The 16,828-nt window shown below is 40.9% G+C and overlaps 1 protein-coding gene across 1 annotated transcript in view; it reads left to right on the plus strand.

Moving 5' to 3' along the window:
* rpia (ribose 5-phosphate isomerase A (ribose 5-phosphate epimerase)) overlaps positions 1-16,828 on the plus strand; it is a 54,411-nt gene that overhangs the window by 24,870 nt on the left and 12,713 nt on the right. The window contains exons 3-6 of the mRNA XM_059965694.1: positions 6,330-6,385; positions 10,055-10,114; positions 12,365-12,429; positions 15,848-15,916. Of these exons, the coding sequence (XP_059821677.1) occupies positions 6,330-6,385; positions 10,055-10,114; positions 12,365-12,429; positions 15,848-15,916 (250 nt within the window). The remainder of the gene's footprint in view (positions 1-6,329; positions 6,386-10,054; positions 10,115-12,364; positions 12,430-15,847; positions 15,917-16,828) is intronic.

Here is a 16,828-nt window from a genome sequence, read left to right on the forward strand (position 1 = left end):
ATCTAGTATTGAAAGAAGAGTCCGGAATCTTGATAGATAACTTCAAAGGCGCATGATCCGAAATAGCAATAGAATCGTATTTACAATCAATAACATCTGTTAATAAACGATGATCAATAAGGAAATAATCAATTCTAGAATAACTATGATAAACATGTGAAAAAAATGAAAATTCTTTATCTTTAGGGTTCAAAAACCGCCATATTTCAGTAATTCCAGAATCAACCATAAAAGAATTAATAAGTAAAGCTGATCTATTCGGAAGAGTTCGAATAGGTTTAGATCTATCCATCGAAGGATTCAAACAACAATTAAAGTCTCCACCCATAATCAACATATATTCATTCAAGTTAGGAAGAGAAGTAAATAAACGTTTAAAAAATTCAGGACAATCAAAGTTTGGAGCATAAATATTAACTAAAACAACTTTCCGATTAAAAAGTGAATCAGTTATCAACAAAAATCTACCCTGTGGATCCGAAATAATTTCATAATGTGTAAACGAAATAGAGGCATCTATAAAAATAGACACACCCCTAATTTTAGCGGTACAATTTGAGTGAAATTGTTGACCTTTCCAGAACCTAAAAAAACGTTGATTATCCTCCCTCCTAATATGGGTCTCCTGTGCAAAAATAATATTAGCGTTCAATCTATGGAATACTTTAAATATTTTTTTACGTTTAATCGGATGATTTAAACCATTAGTATTCGACGAGATAAAGTTAATAGATTTATCCATCATACCAATATTAGTTGTGTGTATCATAAAAGGTTAAAAAGACACATAACCCACAATTTAGGAAGAAGGAAAATTGATTCAGGAACAACTGGAGATCCTGACACCTCAACAATATTAACAATTTAAAGTCAGCCCATAAACTAACAGCAAAAAAATAAAAAGCAAAAGCGTGAAAAAAGATCCCTCCCCCCTCCCCCCACCCTTTGAAAGAAAGCCAAGCGGCAGGCGCATAAACTAATACTAAAATTACCCCCATTTCAAGATGGCAGCTCCCTAAGAAAATTTTTTTAAGAAAAAACTATATAACACCCTAATTAAAATATAGAGTTGCAAAAAAAAAAAATATATATATATATATACCTACATATATATACATACATACACATACACACACACATCAGTCAAGTCAAGAAAAAAAACCAAAATAGTAAAACCAGAAAAATCATTAATAAAAAAAATGAACATTAAAGTTTAAAAATGTAATACACCTTTAAAAAAGAAATTCCATATTCAGATACAAAAATGACGTTTCACAAGCCAAGACTTATGGGAAGAAGAAACGACATTTTGAGAAAGCCATATTACAAAATATGAATATAAATTCAGCAATCAAAAAAGTTATCAAAATAGAATTTTTTTTTTAAAGAAAAAGATTTAATAGACACTATAACATATATAAAAAAAAGACTAAAGAAAAAAGAATTCAAAACCTTTGTTCCATTTCTAAATACAGGCAAGCAAATAAACGCTTATAAAAAGTAAAGACTTATGGGAAGAAGAAACGACATTTTGAAAAAATAATTCATGATTACAAAATACAAACGTGTATAAAAAAGGATATTATAAAAATTAAAACAGCATCTATAAGCAATAATAATAGTAGTAAAAAAAAAAACCCAGACCTATAGCCCAAAATAAAAAGTTATAACCCAACTTCCAGGGTTAAAACTTAAAATGAAATGGCATCCTCTCTCCAAAAAAAAACCTTCAATGTAACTCATAGTTCAAGTTGCACTAGAGGATCGATATTCTTCAACAAATTTCTTCGCTTCTTCAGGAGTGTTAAAAAAGTGTAGACTGTTGTCGGGCAGCACAATTCTAAGCTTCGCTGGATACATTAAAGCTTGTTTAAATCCGCTCGAATGAATCTCTGCCATCACTGGTTTAAAAGCGATCCTGGCTTTCATTACTTCATACGAATAGTCCTCAACAATTCGAAATGAGTAATTTTTGTAGGAGATCATACCTTTTTTACGAGCTAACCGAATTAGAAGCTCTTTCTCACGAGGATAATGAAGGCGAACAATCACCGCTCGTGGTTTATCAGGCACAGACGAAAACCTCGCAACTCTATGAGCGCGGTCGATAACAGGTTCATTTTTCAAACCTTCACCACCGAAAATTTCCCACAGTAATTTAGAGAAAAATTCAGTTAAATCACCGGACTCAACTTTTTCGGGAATTCCGATGATGCGCAAATTCTGTCTGCGAGAACGATTTTCAAGATCAGTAATTTTAAACTTATACTGATCTAAAGTTTTAGCAGTCGACTCTATCTTCTTCTCTAACACTTCAATTGTACGTGCTTTTTCACAAATTGATTGTTCAAGAGTCGTGATCTTATTTCCATGCTGTTGAACCTCTAACGCCTGCGACTGAAACTTAGTTTCAAGCGATTTAACAACTCCTTCAAGATCGGATATTTTCGAAGTAATCCTCCTTTCCAAATTTAACAGTTTACTGTCCAATTTACCTTCTAGTCTGCCTTCCAGACCCGCCAGTTTAGTATCCAGTTTAGCATCCAGTTTAGTGTCCAAAAGAGCAGAAATTGCGTCGATGGATACAGGATCCTTAGCCGATTTCTTACTTGTAGCCATTTTAGGTTTGACAAGATTAGATCAAATATTATTTTAGGAAAAAAGGGTCAATCAAAGGTAGCAACTCATATGATTAAGTTCGAAAAGATCTAATTAAAGGGTGATTATAGTTGAAAAAATAAAGAGCGCCTAAAAGGCAGATGCTTACGTCGCCATCTTGAAACTCCACCCCCGTGCTGTAGGTTTCTATGGCGACCTAACTAGAGTTTTATAAAGCTAGAACACAGCTTCCTGACTTTTGAACTCAGTGCCTTGATTATTAGCCATGCCATATACCTTTTTTAAACCCCCTTATCAACCTGTGTAGCCATTTCGGGGAGCTATGAACTTGGTCACCGAGATCCTTGTGCTCATCAACACTGTTGGATCTTCCAAAGTTAGGAAACTTCCACAGGCAAAGGGGAGTAGAAATCTGGAAGGGTTTTCTGTAAATAGCACTTCTTTCTGGGGTAGATTGATGTTTGTTAACCAAACACATTCAGAAATATGAGGGAAATGCAAGATACGTGGAGTGAATTGCAAACCGGTTTGGTGAGTGGGGTTTGGAATGGTGCAAGGCCTGCTGGGCTTGCATGGTAGAAGACATTCTTTTTCGGATTGACCTGAATCCTTTTCCCTTTTGTTCTTGCTGTTAGGGAATATTCTGTTATGTGAATAAAGCAGATATTAATTCAAGCAAGAACCAGCTACAGCTCTTAAAGTATAAGACTTTTACACAGTATTGTAAGTCCCTCAGCCAACATAAAGGAAGATTACTTTGGTATTTCACTTTCAAGGGATGATAAAGAAATAATGATTATCCTTATTTGTAACATATACATTGAAACAATATAGAATGAAATGCGTCAGTTTGCATCGATGTCCAACACAGTTTGAGGAAAGCTGGGAGGGAACGCAGCCAATAAGTGTCGTCATACTTCTGGGGCTGATGTAGCACGCCTGCAACTCACTAACCCTGATCTGTGTGTGTTTGGATTGTGGGAGGAAATCAGAACACCCATTGGAAACCTATCTGGCAATGGGGTTGAACCTACAAGTTCTTCACAGACAGTGCAGGGAACTAAACTCAGGCCGCTGGCACGGTAAAGGGTTGTGCTAACTGCTCCGCCGCTGTACCGCCAATACCAGAAGGTAGTACCTCTTGAGGTCTTGTGTCTCACTCTGTTGTGTTGGCAGTGAAGCCTGATGACAAATATCTACCTGACTATTGGGCAAGCAGGAACAAACAAAAACGCTACTGAATTTCCTGAATTTGTGACATTTCTCAACAGTTAGGGAGAAGAGGCTGTGTTTCACTTCTGGAAAACACATAGTTTTTCTGAGGTATCTCATATCGGAAGAGATGCAGACCTGAATTTGCAGAGCACCTTTCACAGAGCCATCAAAACATCCCAAAGTGGTTGTAACCATTGTCACAGTGAAGAAGAGCAGCAGTGAACCACACATAGTAAGATCCCACAGCACAGTCAAAAATGTTTCATCACGTCTGATTGATCAGGGATCTGGAGGTTACTCCTATGCACATTGTTAAAATAATACCTTGGTATCTTTTATGTAAACCAGAGAGGTTGAGCCTGTTCTTGGGTTAAGATTTAAAGTGAATGACAGTGACTCAACAATATATCAGTTCAGCAGTAGAACATCAAAGCTAGATTCTTGTGCTCACAGCTTTGGAGGGGTTTTCAGCAGTCGGTGTTAAATTTGACTAACATCAGATTGTATTTGGTTTGGAGAAAGAGGCCACTGAAGACTAGCATCAAACAACTCTTGAGACCGAGAGATCAATTATAAGGCTCTTAATCAGATTCAGGTTTATTATCATTGACGTACACTCAGTGGTCACTTTATTCGGTACACCTTTCTACCTGCTCGTTAACGCACATATCTAGTTAACCAATCATTTGGCAGCAACTCAATGCATAAAAGTATGTAGACATGGTTAAGAGGATCAGTTGTTCAGACCAAACATTAGAATGGGGAAGAAATGGGATTTAAGTGACCTTGACTATGGAATGTTTGTTGATGCCAGACAGGGTGGTTTGAGTATTTCAAAATCTGCTGATCTTCTGGGATTTTCAGGCACAACAGTCTCCAGAGTTTACAGAAAAAAGTGTGGAAAACAAAAATAAAAGGCAGTATGTGTCAGTTCTGTGGGTGAAAGTGCCTTGTGATGTGAAACTAACCATGCATTACAATAGTGGTGTGTAGAAGAGTACATCTGAATGCACAACACGTTGAACCTTGAAATGGACAGACTACAGAAGGTGAAGACTATGAACCCTGCTATACATAAAGTGCCACTGATTGTATATCTGCTTGGTTTAACAGTAGGGGAACAAATAGCTGGAGGAACTCAGCGAGTCAAGCTAGGTGGGTGTAGCGATTAAAGGATGCAGGATTTTGACCTGAAGCGCCAACAATTTCTTTCACCATCCCCACAGCTGCTGCTCGACCCATTGAGTTCCTCCAGTAGATTGTTTGTGGCTCCAGATTCCAGTATCTGCAATATTTATGTCTCAGCACAGCAGTAAGGGGTTCCTTTATCCAGACCCTGCATGTGATTTTGTCAGGTGTTAATTGGAAACACTAGGAGATCCCAGCCTTTCTGAACTGGGCTTCAGTGACAGCTTTCTAAATCCTGGTTTACCAATTTTGATATAACCCATACTAAATGGTCATTTTGGATATATACTCAATCATTTAAGCCCATCTAAGAAAGCAGATGGGACCTTAACATAACGTCTATAACTAAGGAAGTCATCCTTGACAATACTGTACTCCCTTATTATTCATGGTTAAGCTGTATTTTCTGTCTAAACTCTGGAGTGGAGCTTTCAGTCTGTCCTCTCTGAGGGTGCAGACTTTTCAGCTGAGCACCAGTTGGCCTCTTATACAAGACACATTGGAAAACCTTTGTTCTGTTTCAGTAAGGGGGGCATGCAGAGGTGAGCACCACTGACTTGGAGTCACGGAGATGTACAGCATGGAAATGGGACCTTCAGCCCAATTGGTCCATTTGAACCAAAATGCCCATCTAACCTCATCCCATTTGCCCACATTTGGTCCAGATCCCTCTGAACCAGGAGTTCCCAACCTGGGGTCGACGGACCCCTCGGTTAATGACAGGGGTCCGTGGCATAAAATGGTTGGGAAGTCCTGCTCTAAGCCTTTCCTATTCATTTACCTGTCCAAGTGTCTTTTAAAAGTTGTTCATGTACCTACTTCAACCAATTAATATGACAACTCATATTAATGGGGGAAAAATAAGGCTAGGTCAGTGCTAGGTCAATGCCCCTCATAATCATGAGATGCTGGAAATACAAAATTCTGGAGGAACTCAGCAAGTCAGGCAGCATCTATAGAAATAAACCTCTAAGATCGCCCCACTTTCACATTCTCCAATGAAATAAAGTGCAAACCTACTTAACCTCGCTTAATAATTCTGCCCCTGGAGTCTTGGCAATGTCCTGGGTCACTAGGTGTAAGACTTATTCACTGCTCATAATTGCTATACATTATATTTTCTGCAGCAGGTCAGTTATTGCACCCAAGACCTGGTCTAGGCCAGGGGTTTCTAAACTGTTGGTCCATGCACCTCTTGCTTAATGGTATTGCTACATTCCATAAAAATGGTTGGGAACCCCTAATCTAGGCTGTGACCAGACTTGTGTCCTGCCCTTTTAAGAACCTTTGTCCTTTTTTTTTTGCAGCCAAGCGGGTTCAAGAAGAGAATCTACAAGTTGTGTGTGTGCCTTCCTCCTTCCAGGTGAGATGAAGCTGTTTTCCTTAACTGTGTACCTCATAGCCATTCTGGCAACATCAGAGACATGCGTTTCCATAAACTACCTGGATTTCTGTAAGGCCTTCCATAATCTCATGAAGTCTCTGAATGTTTTACAGCCTGGGACATATTTCTGAAGTGTAGTCATTGTAGGAACTTGGGGAATAAAGCAGCCACGTTGCTTTCTGTCATCATGTGCTCATGTTAACATATGAAGAACGTTTGATGGTTCACGGCCTGTACTCGCTGAAGCCTGTTGAATATAGATAGAGTGGACATGGAGATATAGTGGGGGAGTCCAGGACAAGAGGGCACAGCCTCAGAATAGGAGGAGGTCCCTTTAGAACAGAGATGAGAAAGAATTTCTCTAGCCGGAGGGTTGTGAGCCTGTGGAATCCATTGCCACAGACAGCTGTGGAGGTCAAGTCATTTGAGTATATTTAAAGTGAAGATTGATCAATTCTTGATTATTCAGGGCCTCAAAGGTTATGGGGAGAAGGCCGGAGAATAGGGTTAAGAGGGATAATAAATCAGCCGTGATGAAATGTTGAAGCAGAACCAACGGCATAATTCTGCTCTTATGTCTTAGGTAAATATTGCCGCTGATACTGTGGTAGATGGGGAGAAACAACTGATCATCTTGATGTGCCCTGCTGAAAGAACAAGACAGCCCTACTGTATTAAGACACTTAGTCCCAAAGATGATGGCAGTGCAATAATTGGAATGGGGTCAGTGGAATAAAGTTCTTCTGGGTCCACCTTAACTTCTGTTGATTCCGCATGGATCAATGGTTATTGATCAATAAAAGGGGTTTGAGTTAGTTGTGGCTCCATTTATAACACCTTTCCCTCCAAGCTTTGAGTGTTATGGGGTCACAAATCACTCCATAGATAAAGTTCAAAGTAAATGTATTATCAAAAGTACAGCATATGTCACCAGATACAATCCTGAGATTCATTTTCATTCAGGCATTCACAGTAGAACAAAGAAATACAGTAGACTTGATGGAAAAACTACAAATGACGATTGGCAAGACAAAGCTTATGAACACTTTGCAATTACCTGGTTTTCTGCATTAATTACTCATAAAATGTGTATGAATAATTAATGCAGAAAATTACTTCTTGTCAATACTGAGTGCATCATTTAAACAATCACAGTCCAGGTTTAAAAAGAAGTATGTGAAACTCTGGGGCAATGCCTTCAACAAAAGTATTTGGAGTCATATATTCCATTCAAGAGATGAGATTGGAGGTGTGGGGCTTTTTTGGTGCCCTGCCCTATAAAAAAGACATACAAAGTCAGATTACTGACCGAACCTGCTCTTCTCAAGAAAGATCTGTTTATGTGCATCATGCCTCAATCAAAACTACTTCTAGAGGACCTTAGAAGTATTATAGAGATGCATGAAGCTGAAAAAGGCTACAAAAGCATTCCTAAAGACCAGAATGTTCATCAGTCCACAGTAAGGTAAATTGTTTTCAAACAGAGGGAATTCAGTACTGTTGCTACTCTCCCTAGGAGTAGGCATCCTGCAAAGATCAGACCAAGAGCACAATGTACAATGCTGAAGAAGGTGAAAAAGAACCCGAGGTTAACAGCAAAAGACCTGCAGAAATCCCTAGAACTTGCTAAAGCCTCTGTGCATGTGTCCACTATAGGAAAAACACTGAACAAGAATGGTGTTCACGGGAAGGACACCACGGAGGAAACCACTGCTTTGCAAAAAAAAACATTGCTGCACATCTCAAGCTTGCAAAAGATTACCTGGATGTACCAGAATGCTTCTGGGACAATGTTCTGTGAACAGATGAGACAGAATTTGAACTTTTTGGGAGAAGTGCACACTGTGATGTTTGGAGTGAAAAGGGCACTGCACACCAACACCAAAACCTCATGCTAACTTGTGAAGCATGGTGGAAGGAGCTTCGTGGTTTGGGGCTGCTGTGCTGCCTCAGGGCCTGGACAGCTTGCAATCTTTGAGGGAGCAATGAGTTCAAAATTGTATGAAGACCTTCTATAGGAGAATGTCAGGGTAACGGTCCACCACCTGAAGCTTAATAGAAGTTGGAAGATGCAACAAGACAATGACACGAAACACAAGAGTGAATCAACAACCGAATGGTTTAAGAAGAAGAAAATTTGTGTTTTGGAATGGCTAAGACAGAGTCCAGATCTTATCCCAATTGAGTTGCTGTGGCATGACAGAGCTGTTCATGCAAGGTAAAATATTGATAAACCAAAACAGTTTTGTATGGAGGAATGTTCTGAAATTCCTCCTTGCCATGTGTGTTTTATCAGCAGCTACAGGAAATGTTTTTGTGGAGGTTATTGCTGCTAAAGGAGGTTCTGCCAGTGGTTAAATACAAGGGTTTATTTTACATTTTCCAGCCTGGACTGTGATTGACTAAATGGTGTACTCGGTATTGACAATAAGTGCAGTTGTTAGTGTTATTAGTTTAGGCAGATTGTGTTTGTCTTTGTGACAGACCACATTATATGAGTGATTAATGAAGAAAGCCAGGTAATTGCAGAGGGTTCACAAACTTTCACTTGCAGCTGTAAGTATACTGAGAACACGAGTTGTAGAGTCCTTGACAAGTGAGTCCATGGGATGTGAAATCAGTGTAGGGGTGAGTGAAGTTCCAGAGCCTGATGCTTGTAGGGTAATAACTGTAGCGGAGTCTAGTGGTGTGGGACCTAAGGCTCACACTAGCACTGAGAGAATGTTTACGTTCACATTTAATTATCATTCAACCATACATGATACTTATGAATACAGCCAAATGAAACAGCGTTCCTCTGGGGCCAAGATGCAGAACACAGTACCAACATTTATACACAGCACAGGGTACATAGAGCATATATGACAGCAGTAAACATGTAGTAATACAACAAAAGGCCATGGCCCTGACTGACATATCAGCAAGAACAAATGGTTTTCTGCAGTCCACAGACGAACGCATGCAAGTACAAAAAAACACTTGGGCTGACACATCAGGAAAATATTCATGGAGTGCTATGTTGTATGTCCTGTAGATGGTATTCTAAGGCATTATTAAACTGAGGCCCTGCCTTCTTGGCACTGTTTTAGAAGGGTGCTGTAGATATCATTGGTTCTCTGACTAATTTCTGTCATTGGGTCTTTGTCATTGGAACTGAATATTTTAAGATTATTCTCACCTTGCTATCTGCAGGAACCTGCTGTATGCAACTAACTGCCACTACAATCACACTACAAATATTTCATAGATATATCACTGCTAACTTAAAAAAATCACTTGGTGTCTTTTGTGGAAAACAATTTATAAATGCAAGTCCTGTTTGTCACATTTGGAGTGACAGAGGTCAGTTGTGTTTAATTTCCAACCCTTGATTGTTGTCAATATTTAAGAAAGCCAAGAACAAAATGTCCTTTGTCACCACTTTTGGAAAGGAGCCAAGGCTTTCTCTTGTGTAAATACTTGAATGTTTCTTCTTGATGACTGAGAGAGGAAGTTTCAAGTGCATGATTTGACTGTTGATCTTGTAGGGTAATAATTGTAGCGGAGTCTAGTGGCTAAGGGATTTTATTTGTACAAAGCAGCTGGGTTTTTTCATGCATCTATATGCAGGAGTTTCAACTCACTGGGGCATCTCTCTCTTCTTTGCAGGCACGTCAGCTTATCCTAAAACATGAGCTGCCCCTCAGTGACCTGGATAGACACCCTGAGGTAGGACACCTTTGTTGACCTCACGTTGCTTATTTTTGGAGGATGGTGGGTGGGGCTCTGGCATTCCATGTTACAGTGAACTGTGTGTTCAGGCAAGCTGGGAGAAATAGTCCTGTGTAGTGATCCCCCTCCAGTTCCCCTTAAATATTTCACCTTTCACCCGAAACCTAAACTTCTAATGCTAGTTTTATCCCAGATGAGCGAAAAAAGCCTGCTTGCATTCACCCTGTCTATATCCCTCTGAATTTTCTATACAATCGTTCCTCCTCCATTGCTCCATCAAAAGTATTAGAATTCCATCACTCACTGCTCAGTCAGTACCTCGTCCACCTCTCCAAAGGCAATGGTCCGAGAGGGCAGTTCTCCACACTTTTCAGGTTTCATCATCATTATGTGCCATGACTTATGACATCATCAATATGTGCCGTGATGTATAGCAAATTCTTCTACAGTCGAGGTTTTCTATTGCCTTCTCGGCAGTGTCTTTACAAGAAGGGTGACCCCAGCCATTACTAATCCTCATCAGTGGTCACATAATCAGGACTTGAGATGTGCACCAGCTGCTTATTAGACCACCCACCAACTGCTCCCATGGATTCATCTGACCCTGATCGAGGGGCTAAGCAGGTGTTACACCCTGCCCAAGGGTGACCTGCAGGCTAGCGGAGGGAAGGAGCACCTTACACCTCCTTTGGCAGAGACGTATCTCCACCCTGCTACCCATTTCATGTTTTTTATTACACAGGAGTCTATTTGGCCCGTCATGACAATGGTGGCTCTAAAACAATCCCATTAATCACATTCCTCTAATAATGTCCACTTATCAATGTTCCCTCAACTACAATTAACAACCTACTCCCAATGAACCCACCAACCAGCAGGTTCCCATCAACTGCCCCTGATTCTATCACCAGTATGTCACAGGAACCAGCCTCCCCACCATAGACTCTACTGTGGTAGTGAAAAGTATAGATAAAGCAGCCAGCATAATCAAAGAACCCATCTATCCCAGACATCCTGGGGTTTTCTACCCTCATTAGGCAGAAGCTAGAAAGGCCTGAAAGCACATACAGTACTGTGCAAATGTCTTAGACAGAACGAGTTTGTATATCTGGCGGGAGCACAGCATGTTGTGAATCATGAGGTGTGGGACAGGTGGCAGAGGAGGAGTGCCAGGGGCTGGGAGGGGAGCATGGCATAGCTGCAGACACATCCAGCCCTGAGATACCGGCCAAGGTCATTTGATTCCAAAAAAATTGTCTTGTTAATTATTGCAGAATGTCCCGCTGGTGCTTCTTGCTCTCTCCCCTTTCCCTTCTCCCAACCATGATTTCACTTTCCCTGCTCCCTTCCCACTCTCGGACCACAATAGAGACCCATATCAGAATCGAGGTTATCATCACTCACAAATGTCATGATTTCTTTTTTGTGGCAACAGTACAGTGCAATACAAAATTACTACAGTACTGTGCAGATGTCTTAGGCAACCCAGCAATGTATATGTGCCTTAGACTTCTGCACAGTACTGTGCCATTAGGTTCAAGGGCAGCTTCTATCCTGGGATCATAAAACTCGTAAATGGACCTTTTTGTATGGTAAGATCTTGGAATCCAATCTATCTTACTATAATCTTGCACTTTATTGTTTACCTGCACTGCACTCGTTCAATAGCTTTTACGCTTCATTCTGTATTGTTATTGTCTTACCTGTTCTATCTCATTACACAGTGTAATGATTTGATCTGTGTAAACAGTGTGCAAGACGAGCTTTCCACTGTATCTTGTTACATGTGATAATGATGAACCAGCCCCAATATGTACTTGAGTCCATTTACAGTGGCCAAATAACCTATCAACCACCACCCAGCACATGCCCTCTTCTCATTGCTACCATCAGCAAGGAGGCACAGAACGTGAAGGTACACGCTCAACAATTCAAGAACAGCTTCTTCCCCTCTGCCATCTGATTTCTGAATGGAGTTTGAACCCATGAACACTACCTCACTATTTTTTATTTCCTGTTTTGTACAACTTAATTTTATATATTATACATAAATACACATTCAGTTATTTCTCTCTATTATCATGTACTGCTGCCACAAAGTTGAAGCATTTCACGACACATGCTGGTGATATTAAACCTGATTCTGACTGTATTAGCAGCGTCCAGGAGAGTGACTAATGAATAGTGGAGGCAGCCACGTTGCACATTTACTGGACTGATGCATGTTATTCTTCCACTGTATCACAGCTTGATGTTGCCATTGATGGTGCTGACGAGGTGGACTGTAACCTCAATTTAATCAAAGGTGGAGGGTGAGTAGTACTCGGGAATTTGATACTGTCACACCTTGAATGTCCGGTCATGTCACTTTTATTGTCATTTCGACCGTAACTGCTGGTACAGTGCATAGTAAAAATGAGAATGTTTTTCAGGACCATGGTGTTACATGACACAGTACAAAAACTAGACCGAACTAAGTAATAAAAAAAACAACACAGAGAAAGCTACACTAGACTACAGACCTACACTGGACTGCATAAAGTGCACAAAAGCAGTGCAGGCATTACAATAAATAACAAACAGGACAGTAGGGCAAGGTGTCAGTCCAGGCTTCGGGTATTGAGGAGTCTGATAGCTCGGGGGAAGAAACTGTTACATAGTCTGGTCATGAGAGCCCGAATGCTTCGGAGCCTTTTCCCCGACGGCAGGAGGGAGAAGAGATTATATGAGGGGTGCATGGGGTCCTTCATAATGCTGTTTCCTTTGCGGATGCAGCGTGTAGTGTAAATGTTCGTGATGGCCAGAAGAGAGACCCCAATGATCTTCTCAGCTGATGATGAGATGGTACAATTTGATGATGAGATGGTACAATTTGATGATGAGATGGTACAATTTCTGAACCTGTCCTGTTGATTTTTAAAAAAATGGTCTTTGGGGCAAAATGGAAGAAGACATGCTGTTTTAATATGTATTTTATTTACAAAATTCTACATGAATTTATTATCAAAGTACACATACGTTACCATATACAACCCTGTGATTCATTTTCTTGTGGGCATTCACAGTAAGTACAAGAAACACAATAGAATCAGTAAAGGGCTGTACCCAACAGGATGAACAAAAACCAACGTGTGAAAAAGAACGATCTGTGCAAATACAAAAAGAAAGGGGGAAAAGACAAAAAAATAATAAATAAGCAATAAATACTGTGAACATGAGACAAAGTGTTCTTGAGAGTAAGTCCATTGGTTCTCGGAACTGTTCAGTGATAGGGCAAGTGAAGTTATCCCCTCTGGTTCAAGAGCCTGATGATTGAGGAGTATTAACTGTTCCTGAGCCTGGTCATGTGGGTCCTGGGGCTCCTATACGACCTTTCATATGGCAGCAATGAAAGGAGAGCATGGCTTGGATAGTAGGGGTCCTTGATGATGGAAGTTGCTTTCCTGTAACATTGTTCTTGTAAGTGTACTCAATTGTGTGGATTGCTGCACCCACGATGTGCAGGGCTATCATATTCTCTACTTTTTGTAGTTTTTCTGTTAAAGAGCATTGGTGTTTTATCCATACCAGCTGTGGTGCTGCCAGTCCATATACTTACCACCGCACATGTATAGAAGTTTGTCAAAGTTTTAGATGACGTGCCAAATCTTTGCAAACTTCTACAGTAGGTGCAGGAGTAGGCCATTTGGCCCTTTGAGCCAGCACCGCCATTCAATGTGATCGTGGCTGATCATCCACAATCAGTACCCCATTCCTGCAGTCTCCCCATATCCCTTGACCCTGCTATCTTTAACAGCTCTATCTTACTTTTTCTTGAAAGCATCCAGAGAATTGGCCTCCACTGCCTTCTGAGGCAGAGCATTCCACAGATCCACAACTCTCTGGGTGAAAAAGTTTTTCCTCAACTCCGTTCTCCGTTCTTTATTCTTAAACTGTGGCCTCTGGTTCTGGACTCCCCCAACCTCCGGAACATGTTTCCTGCCTCTAGCGAGTCCAATCCCTTAATAATCTTATATGTTTCAATCAGGTCCCCTCTCATCCTTCTAAATTCCAATGTATACAAGCCCAGTTGCTCCAATCTTTCAACATGTGACAGTCCTGCCGTGCTTTCCACATAATGGCACTTGTGTGCTGGGCCCAGGACAGATTCTCTGAAGTGACAACTCCGAGGAATTTATAGATGCTGACTCTCTCCACCCTTTTACAAGAATGTAAACAACTCGTGTAGTTATTTGTCCAAAAGCAAAACACTGCAAATGCTGCTCAACCGAAATCGAGAAACCAAATACTCAGGCAGCAAATTGTAGAGGAAGTATCAGTGATATAGTTTCAGTTTGAATATGTTTCAATAACTTAGTCAAGAAAAATTGCTGGAGGAATTCAGCAGGTCAGGCAGTTTCTGTCAATCTCAGTCTGAAATGTTGACTTTCCATTGATGCTACTTGACCTGCTGGGTTCCTCCAGCATTTTGTATGTTACTCTGGATTTTCAGCATCTGTTGAATTTCTTGTGTTTATTCGTCCAGCTCCTACACAGTCTCCTCCACCAGTCAAAATGTCATAGGCAAAGCTTTTTTTTAAAAAAAAGCAGATTACAGAAATCTGAAATCAAAGCAGAAAATGCTGAAAATACTCAGCAGATCAGGCAGCTTTAATTGAGAGAGAAACTGAGTTCCCGTTTCAGATCATGGCAAACGGTTTTTCACTGTGAAACATTAACTCTGTTTCTCTTTTAAAGCTGAGGGGGAATTTTTTGTTTTTAATTTGTTGGAGAGATGGCCTTGTAAGTTTACCCTTCTCTGAGCTTTGCTGAACCTGACTCAGTGGTTCCAGAGCCTGTGCTGTGATTTACTGTTGCTCCATCTTCACCATCTCTCTGAGATCTTTTACTGTGATAGTCAGCTAGTCAGTTTTGCAACAGAAGTGCTCCATCTCTCTCATCATCAGAGTTAGCACACACAAAATATTATTGAGAAACTCAGCAGGTCAGGCAGCATCTATTGAAGGGAATAAACAGTCAACATTTTGGGCCAAGAGTGGAAAGGAAGGGGGAATAAATCAGAATAAGTTGGGGAAGAAGTGCAGCCTGGCAGGTGATAGGTAAAACCAAGTGAGGGGGTACGGCAGGGTTGAGAGGGTGAAGTGAGAAGCTGAGAGGTGACAGGTGAAAAAGGTAAAGGGCTGAAGAAGAAGGAATCTGATAGGAGAGCAGAGTAGACCATGGGAGAAAGGAGGAGGAGGGGCACCAAAGGGAGATGATGGGAGGATAAGGAGAAGAGAAGGGGTAAGAGGGGAGCTAGAATGGGGAATGGAAAAAGGGATATGAGGGAAGGGGCAGAAATTAATGGAAGTTAGAGAAATCCATGTTTGGCCTGTCAGGTTAGACAGAGGCTACTCAAGACAGAATATGAGGTGTTGCTCCTCCAACCCGAGTGTGTTCATAATGGCAGTTGAGGAGGCCACCTGCTGGGATCAGAGTTGGCTTCCCACTGGGACTTTAAAGCGAAAATCTGAGTGTTGTTTGTAAGTGGATTGCTGCAGTTGCGGGTGGAGGTCAAGACGGTGTCATGATTCATATGACTTCCGTTGTTCATCATTCCAGAAGCCCTCTGCTGATAAAGTAGATGGCAGCCCGAGTGTTAGGGCTCTTCCATCTCTAATCTCTGCCCGTCTGCTGCCTCGCTCCCTGCCACCGCTCTGCCCTAACAACGTACTCTTGCTCTTCTGACAGAGGCTGCTTGACTCAGGAGAAGATCGTTGCTGGCTGCGCAAAGAAGTTTATCATTATTGCTGATTACAGGTAAGAGCCTCTCTAAATAATTCCTGTCACTCCTTGATGAAAAGGAACGATATGCCTATCAATGAAATCCTGGATAGGTTCAACTGCACACATGAATCTCATATTGAAATGTAGTTCCTATTGCATTTTGGCTGGGGGTCACATTTTTCCTGAAGGAAGCTACCTGGACGCACTATGGGCGGGTGTAATTGTTCACCTACAGGACAGTAGTCCTGGAATGGTGAGCATGCCTGCTGTTTGCTGCCCCCAAAGGAATGTTGCCTGCTGTGTCCAGGGCAGTGGTCAGGTCTTAGCTAAAGTGGTGCATGTACGTACCTTCAAATTAGAAACAAAGCAGATCATATCCACTCAACTCTGCTCTAATATTTAATCAAATAGTGACTTCTGATAGTAATCGCAGTTGCTTAGTTTCACATTTTCATCTATCTCTCAGCCCATTTGCTTATTAAATTTAAGATCATAAAACATTGGAACAGAATTAGCCCATTCGGTCTATTTGAGTTGGCTGATTTATTTTCTCCCTCAACCCCATTCTCCTGTCTTCTCCCTGCAACGTCTAATGCCCTTACTAATCAAGAACCAATTATCCTCCGCCTTAAATACACCCATTCATTTGACCACAGCATTTCTGTGGCAGTAAATTCCACAAATCACCACCTTCTGGGTAAAATATCTTTCTACCTCTGCCTTAAATAATAAAAGAACATCTACTTCTCCACCCTTTGAAGAAGTGAGCATCAAAGGTCCTCTGAGGGAACATTTTCCTTGTCTATGTTGAATGGTGTCTCCTTATAGTGACCTCTTAGTTTCAGATTCTCCCTCCTGAGGATATCTCCTCTCCGTGTCCATCATGTTAAGGACCCCCAAGATCTCCAGTTTCAATTAAACCCAACTCCTCCCTCCTGTTCTCTA

Source organism: Hypanus sabinus, chromosome 3, assembly GCF_030144855.1.
Source record: "Hypanus sabinus isolate sHypSab1 chromosome 3, sHypSab1.hap1, whole genome shotgun sequence".
Taxonomy (NCBI): domain Eukaryota; kingdom Metazoa; phylum Chordata; class Chondrichthyes; order Myliobatiformes; family Dasyatidae; genus Hypanus; species Hypanus sabinus.